Here is a 13,350-nt window from a genome sequence, read left to right on the forward strand (position 1 = left end):
CCAGGACGTCTATCATGAGGTGCCCATTAATAGTATACTTTGTGAGAACCCATCAAAGAAAGATTTTACCTCAGGAGGCATTTCGTAGGCCTCGTTTTCTGGGTCTGCTGGCATGTCTGTGTTATCCATCATTCCTTCCTGTGGGAGGCCTTCTTCATTCTGCAATTGTAAACAAGAGGAGGAAACAATAGCATGGCAGATTTCTTCTTGGTTTAATTTGAAATGCAACCCGTCACTTCCCACTTCCAATAAAGCTATTTGTTGCTCAGTTTGGTTAATGGAGTACTGAACATAAAATGTTCCATCGGTGCCACAGAGAAAGTGGAAGACAGAAATTTCCCTTAAAAGGAGAACTGCTCCTCATTTTTTCCATTTTAAATTTTGGTAAACGTTTCAAAGATATTTAATGAAACCCGGAAGGCTAGTGGCAATGTGGGTGCAGCTGTTGTTTCTCACAGGCTTCCATATAAATTATAAATCCATCATGAAAATTAACACAGTCCTTCTTACTCACAATGCTTGTAAAGGTATATTTGTGCCAGCAGAAGTAATTTTGTCCTCCCCCTCCTCAACAGCCGGAAGGCCCTCATCTTGGTAGTAGAGCTTTGCATGCAGAAGGTCCCAGATTCACTATAGCATCTCCAGGAAAAAGATTCCTTGTCTGGTGCCACTGAGCTAGGAAGACCCATAATTCTGCATTGCAGAGGGTTGGACTGATCCCCAAAGTCCCTTCCAACTCTACAATTCTATGATTCAGTATAAGACAGCTTCCTAACAGATCTAATGGGTCTCCCTGCCCTAGCATGCATACTTAGTGCGTGTACCCCATGAACATGTATGTGCTTCATAAGCTGCTCTTCTACTGCAAACGTAGTCTGTTGGTGGTACATTGTTGTTTGCCTTGGCATAGATGGGTTGATATTGGTGTGCCCGTGTAGCGTGCAGATGTTCTTAACCATGGACTAGATCACCTTTTCTGTACGTTGCAACCCTATGATTCCCTGCTTAACAGCTTTAACAAGCTCCAGGCTTGCGAGATGTAGGAAGCCATAGATCATTCGAAAGCAGCAATTACTGGTAGGCCAAGACATATTTGACAGTCAAGATGGAGTAAACAGAGCTAACAGGGAAATTATGGGAAAGTGGTCCCTTCGTCCTGGGCTGAGATACCTAATGAGCTACTAGATGCAACATCCGTCACTGACATATAAAACAGGCAGCATGCAAGCAAGTCCTCAGTCATACTTGGTTGATTGACCTGTCTCGCAATGTCTTCTGATGGCGACCTTAATTCTAATTTAGATCAAGAACTTCGGCAGCAACATCTGTTTCAGTTTTATGTTCTAAATTCTGCCAATTGGCTGGCTTGGTTTCTCCTACAAGTATTTGAAGCTGCTGCTCTTAAAACTGTTGCCTTAAGCCAATTGAAATGAGATGAGATGGCTTTAAACCAGTGCTTTTTTTCCCTGGGGGGACGCAGGGGCACGCGTACCCCTAAACATTTTGTGAGTCTAAGTTTGGCCTTATTGAGGGGCAGCATTTCAAAATGAGTAGGAAAATGAGAGTACCCCTAAACATTTTTTTAAAGGAAAAAAGCACTTTAAACTATTACCAGCAATGGTCCTACAAGGGGCATGGCAACCCAAACATTTCCAATTAGCCCAGAGATGGGCAGAGGAGAGGCAAACAAACATCCTTTGAGTACTTTTGAAAGTACAGCATAAAAAATGCAACCATGTGTTCATGTAGGTGGGCAAAGCAATAGCTGCAAATAAAAGATCATGCATGCTATAATTCACTTTCTTTTCTTATATAAAAGGACATGAACCAAAGGAATGCATCACTACTTCACCTATGGAGAATTCAGTCAAACCGCTGCACTAGAAAGTTTTAGAATTATAATCATGTTACGGCTATATATAGCACAGTCCATAGCACATTTTCTGTGACAAGTGAGTTGAAAGTTAAGATCTGATAGAGCCTTCCTTCCTTCCTTCCTTCCTTCCTTCCTTCCTTCCTTCCTTCCTTCCTTCCTTCCTTCCATCTGCTGTTGCCCCTGGTTGGTTAAATAGATTTGAAATGCTTCCAGAGCAATACAAATCCTACCAAACCTGTTTATTGGAGGTGACTGTGGCAAAGGTGTGTGTATGACCACTCTTTGAAAGTGTCCATCTTTTGACTTTTTATGACCACTGCATATCCTGTTCCTTAAAAAATAACACCAGATGAATTAACTTTCATTTCCACACACTATCCACTTTAACATCTGCTTTATTGATTATTATTTTTATAGTTTTCCTTAAAAATATATATGTTGGGTTGGATGTAAAGTCAGTTAATTGCACTTTAAGTCTCACTGATTTCAAAGGCAACTAAATGCTACTAATTTAGTCTGTAAAGATAAAGGTAAAGGGACCCCTGACCATTAGGTCCAGTCATGACCGACTCTGGGGTTGCAGTGCTTATCTCGCTTTATTGGCCGAGGGAGCTTCTGGGTCATGTGGCCAGCATGACTAAGCCACTTCTGAACCAGAGCAGCCCACAAAAATGCCGTTTACCTTCCTGCTGGAGTGGTACCTATTTATCTACATGCACTTTGACATGCTTTCGAACTGCTAGGTTGGCAGGAGAAGGGACTGAGCAACGGGAGCTCACCCCGTAATGGGGATTCGAACTGCCGACCTTCTGATTGGCAAGTCCTAGGCTCTGTGGTTTAACCCACAGTGCCACCCATGTCCCTTAATTTAGTCTGTATTGAACCCATAATAATGAAACATTTGTGAATTCCTGATGTTTCCCCCACAAGCTGCACAATCCTATGCCCGTTTATTCAGAGGCAAGTCTCACAGAGGTTGTGGTGAAAAGCTACTTTTGCCCTAGTCATGTTGCATCCATTTGAAACCCCTGGCAAAAATTATCCCAAAGGTGGGTAAATTTGAAGAATTTGGTCTCCAAGGTTACAGATACCAATAACTTAAAATAAGACGCAAAACAGCCCCCCTATTAAGAGTTGGGAGTATTCAGTAATTTTACTCTCCATCAGAATGCATATTGACTTTGAGGTTTGTGCTGATCACGAGCTTAACGTTTTGTGTCTGCCTTCCCCTTTCTTTTAAAAAGCAGACTTTCCTTTTGGCTTGCTGGGAATGAAAAGTGTGTCAAGCAAAACCCACTCATCAATGACTCTTGAGGTTCCACAAGAAAGAACATGTCTGCCTTCGTCTGTAGCATGAAAGCAGAAGGCGTCTGACTTTAGTAAAAATGGAAAGAACCATTTTTTGCTGGCTGAGTTGCAGGCAGAAAATCATAAAATACTGGGACCCACTAGATTTTCTAAACATACGCCTCAGCTACCTGACAGGTTATTCTGGACTGGTCTGTACTGAGCAAAGCAAAATGACCAGGGTCGTAGCATTCTGAGGCAGTAAAATGTGTCACTTCAGAGAGGAGATAATCACATTACTGAATGCTCCCTTACAGAAAAAGCTCCCCGCAATTGTAAAACTAGCAGAGATGCAAAAAGGCTGGGCTTGAACCTCTCTTTGTTTTGCTGATTTTTTTTTTTAACTTGTAACAGGCAGTTTGTTGCACATGGGGGAATATTCAAAAATGGAATCCCCCACATGCAGCCTGAAGTGGTACACTCCATGCTACCAGCTCTGGATTACAGTACCTGTAGACCAGATTCTGATGCACCTTGAAGACCAGACTTAAATTAGGTAGAAACGTGTGCATAAAAAATGAATATATTCATGAAAATAACTTGCAAAATTCATATTAGGAGAAATTGCTTGCAAAAGTGTGTACATTAGGCAAGACTGCAAACTAAAATGTGTTTATCAGGAGAAATTAATATTGAAATGCTGAAGAATTTTCATGAGTTTTTTTTTTAAAAAAACCAACAGCAGCAGCAACAACAACAAAACCCCCGCAAATTGTGCTGAAATGTGGAGAACTGAATTTTAGGCTTGAAATATTGAGGAACTGAGATAATTGAAATGGGCAGGTCTTCCCACCCCTACTTTCACACAGTTTGATCTTCTGTTGTGTTCCTGTCTAGCAATACTGACCTTCATTGATTGCTTGCTCCTTAAACTAGCAATTACCGAATTAACCCAGATCTTGACTTTTTGGATCCATGCCTAAGTGCACTCTCCAACCTGTTCGCTAAGCTCCTGACACTGTTTAAAGAATGAAACCCAATAGCTGCATCATCCTTTATTCTTCTGCAATTATTTATCCGTGCTAATAGAGCCTCCCCAAGTAAGCTTCTCTGCTGCCAATTAACTTTAATGAGAAAAGCTGGGTGTTTTTCTGACCATCAATGAAAGCAAATACAGCACACCTGTTGTTGAACATGTTTATCTAGCAAACAATCATTTTAGCATACTATATTTTAGATTATATTTTTTATATTGTATCATTTGAGCAGTGCGATGTTTCTTAAAGTATCCTCAACAAAAGGTAATAGTGAATTAGGATGATTATTTCCACTAAGATGCTGTGCTGAACAGGCAGATAGATGCCTGTTCTCTCTTCAGTTAAGACCCCAGAATTAGCATAATTATTCCTGTTAAGCTTACAGAAATCTACCTCTTTTAATCAGCAGAGTTTATAATAATTTCCTGTCTCCGGTTACTACTGACTGGTATGCAATGAAATATTTAGCAGCTTTATTCGGTTACAAGTTCAGCATTTTCTTAATGAGACCATCTTGTTAAACAAGACCAACAGAATTTTTGAATATGGACACATAATATTCTCAGTTGTGTTTCTCTTTCTTACGTTCAGATACCTGGGAGAGCCTCCCCAGCCACTCTGGGCGGCTTCCATAAAAACCAAAAATACAGTAAAATCACACGTTAAAAACTTCCCTGAACAGGGCTGCCTTAAGATGTCTTCTGAATGTCAGGTAGTTGTTTATCGCTTTGACATCTGCTGGAAGGGCGTTCCACAGGGTGGGCGCCACTACCGAGAAGGCCCTCTGCCTGGTTCCCTGTAGCTTTGCTTCTCGCAATGAGGGAACCGCCAGAAGGCCCTCGGCGCTGGACCTCAGCGTCCGGGCAGAATGATGGGGGTGGAGACGCTCCTTCAGGTATACTGGACCGAGGCCGTTTAGGGCTTTAAAGGTCAGCACCAACACTTTGAATTGTGCTCGGAAACATACTGGGAGCCAATGTAGGTCTTTCAAGACCGGTGTTATATGGTCTCGGCGGCCGCTCCCAGTCACCAGTCTAGCTGCCGCATTCTGGATTAGTTGTAGTTTCCGAGTCACCTTCAAAGGTAGCCCCACGTAGAGTGCATTGCAGTAGTCCAAGCGGGAGATAACCAGAGCATGCACCACTCTGGCGAGACAGACCGCAGGCAGATAGGGTCTCAGCCTACGTACCAGATGGAGCTGGTAAACAGCTGCCCTGGACACAGATTTAACCTGTGCCTCCATGGACAGCTGTGAGTCCAAAATGACTCCCAGGCTGCGCACCTGGTCCTTCAGGGGCACAGTTACCCCATTCAGGACCAGGGAATCCTCCACACCTGCCCGCCTCCTGTCCCCCAGAAACAGTACTTCTGTCTTGTCAGGATTCAACCTCAATCTGTTAGCCGCCATCCATCCTCCAACCGCCTCCAGACACTCACACAGGACCTTCACTGCCCTCACTGGTTCTGATTTAAAAGAGAGGTAGAGCTGGATATCATCTGCATACTGATGAACACCCAGCCCAAACCTCCTGATGATCTCTCCCAGTGGCTGCATGTAGATGTTGAAAAGCATGGGGGAGAGGACAGAACCCTGAGGCACCCCACAAGTGAGAGCCCAGGGGTCTGAACACTCATCCCCCACCACCACTTTCTGAACACGGCCCAGGAGGAAGGAGCGGAACCACTGTAGGACAGTGCCCCCAGCTCCCAGCCCCTCAAGACGGTTCAGAAGGATGTTATGGTCGATGGTATCAAACGCCGCTGAGAGATCCAGCAGAACTAGGAAACAGCTCTCACCTTTGTCCCTAGCCCGCCGGAGATCATCAACCAGTGCGACCAAGGCAGTTTCAGTCCCATGATGAGGCCTGAATCCCGACTGGAAGGGATCCAAATGGTCCGCTTCTTCCAGACGTGCCTGGAGTTGTTCAGCAACCGCTCGCTCTATCACCTTGCCCAAGAATGGAAGATTTGAGACTGGGCGATAGTTGGCCATTGTGGCCGCATCTAAAGATGGTTTTTTAAGAAGCGGTTTAATAACCGCCTCTTTCAGTGGGTCTGGGAAGGCTCCCTCACGGAGGGAAGCATTCACCACCCCACGAAGCCCATCGCCCAGTCCTTCCTGGCTAGCTTTTATAAGCCAGGATGGGCAAGGATCCAGGAGACAGGTGGTTGGTTTCACTTGTCCAAGCAGCCTGTCCACATCCTCGGAGGTAACAGATTGGAATTGATCCCACTCAACTTGACTAGACAGAGCTCTAGCACTCTCCCGCCCCGGCCCTGCTCCCACGGTGGAGTCTACTTCTTCCCGAATCTGAGCGATTTTATCTGCAAAAAACTTTGCAAAATCATTGCAGGAGAATATGTGGCCCGTACTGGGCCCCGATGTTACAGGTGGTTCCGCTAAATTGTGAACCACCTGAAAAAGTCTCCTGCTGCTGTTTTCTGCAGATGCAATAGAGGCGGTGAAGAAATTCTTCTTCGCCGTCGCTATCGCCACTTGGTAGGCTCGACGTTGAGCTCTAACCTGTGTCCGGTCAGATTCGGAATGAGTTATCCGCCACCGGCGCTCTAGCCGTCTCAACGATTGTTTCATTGCCCTCAGATCCGTGGAAAACCACGGGGCTCTCCGGGCTCCATGCAATCGGAGAGGGCGCTTCGGAGCCAAACAGTCAATAGCCCTGGTTAGCTCCACATTCCAGCGGGCCACCAGGGAATCGGCTGAAAGGCCATCAACATGGGATAAAGCATCCCCTACCACTCTCTGGAAACCATTTGGATCCATTAAGTGGCAGGGGCGGACCATCCGAATTGGTCCCACCTCCCTGCAGAGGGGATGGGTCGCAGAGAAGTCCAGTTGCACCAGGAAGTGATCTGACCATGGCACTTCTTTTGTTTCACTTTTACTTAGTGTCAGATCACCAACATCCATAGAGGTAAACACCAGGTCCAAGGCATGTCCGCGGCTATGGGTTGGGCCAGACTTATTCAGGGACAGCCCCATGGAGGCCATGCTTTCCACGAAGTCCCGAGCTGCCCCTTGTAAGGTCGTGTCGGCATGGATGTTAAAATCCCCTAGGACGACCAAGCTAGGTGTCTCCAGGAGAACATCCGCCACGACCTGAAGCAGCTCGGGCAGGGAATCCTTGGTGCAGCGGGGAGGTCGGTACACCAAAAGGAATCCTGTACTGCCCCTATTGCCCAACTTCCAGAACATGCACTCAGAAAACTGGGTCTTCCCAATAGGACGCCTGGTGCAAACTAATGACTTTCTAAAAATCACTGCAACCCCCCCTCCCCGCCCACATGACCTGGGTTGCTGTGCGTAAGAGAAGCCTGGTGGACAAGCAGCGGCAAGGACAGGCCCATCTGCTTCATCCAACCAAGTCTCTGTTACACATGCCAGGTCAAGTCCTCCATCCATGATCAAGTCATGGATGGCAGTGGTCTTATGAATCATTGACCTGGCATTGCACAGCAGCACCTTCAGGTCATGTGGGTATCCATGTGCATTCAACTGCCTAACAGTCTCCGTGTCACCCAGGAGATTGCAGACACAGAGATAAGAAAAGAAGAGTTGTTCTGCTGTCTGGAGAGGTCACTTCCTGGTCAGCATCCTGTTCTCATGGTGGCCTCCCAGATGCCTGCAGAAAACCCTCAAGAAGGAACCAAGCACAACAGTCCTCCAGTGGTTTACAGCAACCGGCATTTTCATGTTAGCATCAGACCATGGTTTAGTGCTATAGGGATGAGCCTGGGTGACCAGAAGCTTTCACTTTCATTTTTGACTAACTGCAGTTCCTCATTTTGTCCAAATGTGCAATCTGTGTTAGTCTTAACTGGTACCCAGGGTCATTTAAAAATGCTGAGTTATTTTCTAAGCCAGTTAAGACTAACCACAGTTTGTTGGGGTGTAACAAGTGATTGAAGACAGAAGTGCCTGGCATACTCTGGTCCATGGGGTCACGAAGAGTCGGACATGACTAACCGACTAAACAACAACAACAACAAACAAGTGATTGTGGTTAGTTGAAGATGGAAGCGAAAGCTTCCAGTTTCCTCATCGTGGCCATGCTGAAGGGGGTGGAGGGAACATGAGTTCTGAGGCTTATGCATATTATGCTAACTAGATCATTGTTCACGCATATATGCAGGCACAGTAATGACTTCAGTGTTTACAAATAAGCGAGTGAGTTGTATTTTCTAACATGCAACACTTACTCCATGTATAATCTCAGACAAATGCAATTTCCAGATGAAACATTAATAAATATGTACTAAGGGGTGGCTAGGACTGACAAACACTCATGCTCTCTGGGTGCATTATTTGTCTTCTCAAAATGAGGTAAGAGAACTGTAATTGTGCTTACCTATGATTAATGGAGGGCAGTCCTTTGTAGAAGAAAATGCTGTAACCTCAGCTAAATTAGGCTGCGGCAGGGAGGATTGTATTCTTGATTACGTGCTTATTAATGTCACTAGAAACACCCACATTTTATGCTGCCTGGCATGATTAGCTATTCAGAACATGAAATGTGTATTGCACAGAAATGGTGTTTTTTTAAAAAAAAAATGTAGTAGTATTTAAATACTATTTACACCTTCTTGAACTGTTCGCAGTCTCTGTTTTCTGGTACCTCTAGGGATAAAATCAGTGTTCCAATTTTATCCCCATCTTTGCCTTTGCAGATGCTGTCTTTAAATGTTATCTGAGTTTCTAGCCTAAGGCTATATTTTTTCAGGGATGAGTCCTGTCCTCTAGGATCCAGATGGGTTTGCTACCAGACTGCTGTGAATAAGGCTGGCGCTATGGGGCTCCATACATACAACATTCTATTCTAGGACCAGAGGAGATTGAGCACAGCAACACCCCCATCTTGCATGCATTTAACATAGGCAATTTCAACCAGTTGAAGACAGGTTGGTGAGGGGAAGGAGAGGTTGGAGGAAATTGGAAGCCCCAAGCAGACCTGGTGCAAAAGGACCTATTAATTTCTCAGTCTTCCTTCCAGGGCAGGTCCCTCTCAGGGTGCCTTTGGATGGTGGCATGGTGGTTCTGGGACAATATGGGCACCACAATTTAAGAAGGATATTGACAAGCTGGAATGTGTGCTGAGGAGGGCAACCAAGATGGTCAAGGGTCTGGAAACCAAGTCTTATGAGGAATGGTTGAAGAAGCTGGGTATGTTTGGCCTGGAAAAGAGGATATGATAGCCAACTTCAGATACAGTGGTGCCCCGCAAGATGAACACCTCGCAAGACGGAAAACCCGCTAGACGAAAGGGTTTTCCGTTTTGGAGGCGCTTCACAAAACGAATTTCCCTATGGGCTTCCTTCGCAAGACGAAAGCCCATAGGGAAATCTCCGGGACAGCGGGGAAGCGCAGCGCGTCTTCCCCACTGTCCTCGGACCTCCTCCGAAGGCTGGCGGTGGGGCGGAGAGACCTCCTCCCGCCGCCAGGCTTCGGATGGCTGTCCTGAAGACTTGCGGTGGGAGGAGGGATTTCCTTCCCACCGCCAACATGCAGAATGCTGTTCTGAATGTTGGCGGTGGGGAGGAAAAACCCTCCTCCCACCGCAAGCCCCGGGAACAGAGGAGAAGCGCTGCGCGCCTTCCCCTCTGTTCCAGTACCTGTCCTGAAGGCTTGCGGTGGGGAGAAAAGCCCTTCTCCGCATCACCAGCCTGGCAAGCGGTCTCCAAAGGAACGCATTAATTGATTTTCAATGCATTCCTATGGGAAACCGTGCTTCGCGAGATGAAAAACTCGCAAGAAGAAAAAACTTGCGGAACGAATTAATTTCGTCTTGCGAGGCACCACTGTATCTGAAGGGCTGTCACATGGAGGATGGAGCAAGCTTGTTTTCTCCTGCTCCGAAGGGTAGGACCCAAACCAATGGCTTCAAGCTACAAGAAAGGAGATTCCGACTAAACACCAGGAAGAACTTTCAGACAGTAATAGCTGTTCGACAGTGGAATGGACTCCTTCTGGAAGTGGTGGGATCTCCTTCCTTGGAGGTTTTTAAGCAGAGGTTGGGTGGCCATCTGTCTTGGATGCTTTAGTTGACATTCCTGCATTGCAGGGGTTTGGCTTAGATGACTCTTGGGGTCCCTTCCAGCTCTATGATTCTATTATTTTAATCTTGGTTTTGGCATGGTTACTGAGGAGAGAACTTAACCACAAGTCCTGGTTCACTGTGCCAAACCTTGACTTAGCACAACAGCAAAGTGGCTTCAATCTGGGACACCACATAGTAAGCCATAGTTTGGCTTGCTGTGTTGTGTGAACAAGGACAGTGTATAATAAACAGAGGGGAGCCTTAAAAAACGAGCAGTGATGACGACGGGAAACTTAGTGCAGTAATTCTTGGGCATTTCATCTGTGCGAAATGTCAGGCTCCTGACCACCACCCATGCCATTTCACCTGTTGTTGTTGTTGTTTAGTTGTGTCCGACTCTTCATGACCCCATGGACCAGAGCACGCCAGGCACTCCTGTCTTCCACTCCCTCCCGCAGTTTGGTTAAACTCATGCTGGTAGCTTCAAGAACACTGTCCAACCATCTCGTCCTCTGTCGTCCCCTTCTCCTTGTGCCCTCCATCTTTCCCAACATCAGGGTCTTTTCCAGGGAGTCTTCTCTTCTCATGAGGTGGCCAAAGTATTGGAGCCTCAGCTTCAGGATCTGTCCTTCCAGTGAGCACTCAGGGCTGATTTCCTTAAGAACGGAGAGGTTTGATCTTCTTGCCGTCCATGGGACTCTCAAGAGTCTCCTCCAGCACCATAAAGCATCAATTCTTCGGCGATCAGCCTTCTTTATGGTCCAGTTCTCACTTCCATGCATCACTACTGGGAAAACCATAGCTTTAACTATAGGGACCCTTATTGGCAAGGTGATGTCTCCTTTTTAAGATGCTGTCTAGGTTTGTCATTGCTATCCTCCCAAGAAGCAGGCGTCTTTTAATTCCGTAACTGCTGTCACCATCTGCAGTGATCGCTATTTCACCTAGCATGACTCATTACAGAGAGAAGGGCAGTGATAAGTGCATAAGAATAGCCCTGCCTGATCAGGCCAGTGGCCCATCTATCCTGCATCCTGGGCCCCCAATGGCCAACCAGATGCCTGTGGGAAGCGCACAAGAGCCCTCTCCCATCCTGCAGTTTCCTACAACTGGCATTCAGAAACATTGCTACCTCTGACCATGGAGGCTGAACAAGTCCATTATGGCCAAAGATACATGAGGTAGGGGAGCCAACAAGCACTTTGAGCGTTATTCCCAGCTGAACTGTAACATTATGCTGTATAAGGAGAGAGTAACAGCCACAAACTGTGTTTGAAAATCTGCAGTACACCTAAGAAAAGACTCTTGCTGTTGTTGAAGTGGTTGCTCTGCAGTTATTGACATTGTGCGTTTCTCTCTCAAGAGCGCCCTTAGGTACAATGCATACACTAACGTCCATCTACCAGGATGGTGTTTAACATTTCTTCCAGTTGAAAGAAAAAGGCATCACTCGGTTGGAGAAAGTACCTGCAGTGATGATTAGAACATGAAAGCTTTTTGGATTCTCCCCAGCATTGGTAAACTACTAGGGTAAAGTATGAATACAGTGGTAATATCGGGTTACAGATGCTTCAGGTTACAGACTCTGCTAACCCAGAAATAGAAACTTTGCTTCAGGATGAGAACAGAAATTGTGCTCCGGCAGTGCAGTGGTAGCGGGAGGCCCCATTAGCTAAAGTGGTACCTCAGGTTAAGAACGAACCTCCAGAATGAATTAAGTTCTTAATCCAAGGTACCACTGTATTCAAGAAGATGAGCATGCAGGCTAACAAGCATTTCGCTTAGCTGATTACCCTCCGGAAGCAGGCAAAACCTTATTATTGGCTTTAAGGGTGCAGGTTACATCTGCTACTAACTTGAAGGATGTGCATGATTGGCTTCGCCAGTCTTCTTGCTCCAGAGCCACTAGGCTTTTTTTATGTTATCATAAAACCATTCCATTCCTCTTCTTGGCATAGAGAGACAGTGGGGTGTACTGGTTTGAGTGTTGAAATAGGACCTGGGAGACCAGGGTTCAAATCCCCACTTGGCCATGGGGCCATTGGGTTACTCTGGGCTAGTCACTGCCGCTCAAGCCAGCCTACCGCATATGGAGAGATAGAGAGCCATGTGCATCACCTTAAGCTTCTTGGAGGAAAGTAATATAATATACTTCTGCACATACCGCACATAGTTAAATTAAAGGTGTGGTGAGACAACCATAAACTTAAGATAGCTTTAAAAGGAAATAAGACAATTCATAGAACCCTTCCCAACTCTACCTAGTATACCTGAAGGAGCGTCTCCACCCCCATTGTTCTGCCTGGACGCTAAGGTCCAGCGCCAAGGGACTTCTGGCGGTTCCCTCACTGTGAGAAGCAAAGCTACAGGGAACCAGGCAGAGGGCCTTCTCGGTACTGGCACCCGCCCTTTGGAATGACCTCCCATCAGTTGTCAAAGAGATAAACAACTACCTGACATTTAGAAGACATCTGAAGGCAGCCCTGTTCAGGGAAGTTTTCAATGTGTGACATTTTAATGTATTTTTAATCTTTGTTGGAAGCCGCCAAGAGTGGCTGGGGTACAAATAAATTATTATTATTATTATTATTATTATTATTATTATTACTACAATATATTTTGTGAGGTGAGGTGACCAGGGCTATACACAGTACTCCAACTGTGGTTGCACAGTTTGTATAGCTGCATTATGATCTTGGAAGTTTTTATTTTCAATTCAAAGGAATTTGCTTTTTCCACAGCCACTGCACACTACTGTCCATCACACATTATTGCTCTTCACACCCAACCATGATTTTTTTTTTTAAAAAAACACATGCTGTGGGCAGCAGCAAGACCAAGAAGGCATTTTCCTGGGTTCACCACAATTATTTGATGGCATTACATAATCTGAAAGATGATCGCTGGGTTCCATCAGCTGAGGGTATATGACTGAAAACCAAAGAGGAAGTTAGGCTACGCAGACCACAAGTACAGTAGGAGCAGCCTGAGGATAATAATCACAACTCTCCCTCCCACAAGTAACATTTGCGGTTGAGCTAATGAATAATGACAAGCTGTCTAGAATTATGTAGCAATACCAGCTTTTAAGAGCATG

The 13,350-nt window shown here is 45.7% G+C and overlaps 1 protein-coding gene across 1 annotated transcript in view; it reads right to left on the reverse strand.

Moving 5' to 3' along the window:
* SNCA (synuclein alpha) overlaps nucleotides 1-13,350 on the reverse strand; it is a 60,081-nt gene that overhangs the window by 2,835 nt on the left and 43,896 nt on the right. Inside the window, exon 5 of the mRNA XM_081925492.1 lies at nucleotides 70-159. Within this exon, the coding sequence (XP_081781618.1) occupies nucleotides 70-159 (90 nt within the window). The remainder of the gene's footprint in view (nucleotides 1-69; nucleotides 160-13,350) is intronic.

The sequence above is a fragment of the Podarcis melisellensis genome (genome assembly GCF_964234715.1).
Source record: "Podarcis melisellensis genome assembly, chromosome: 9".
Classification (NCBI taxonomy): Eukaryota; Metazoa; Chordata; class Lepidosauria; order Squamata; family Lacertidae; genus Podarcis; species Podarcis melisellensis.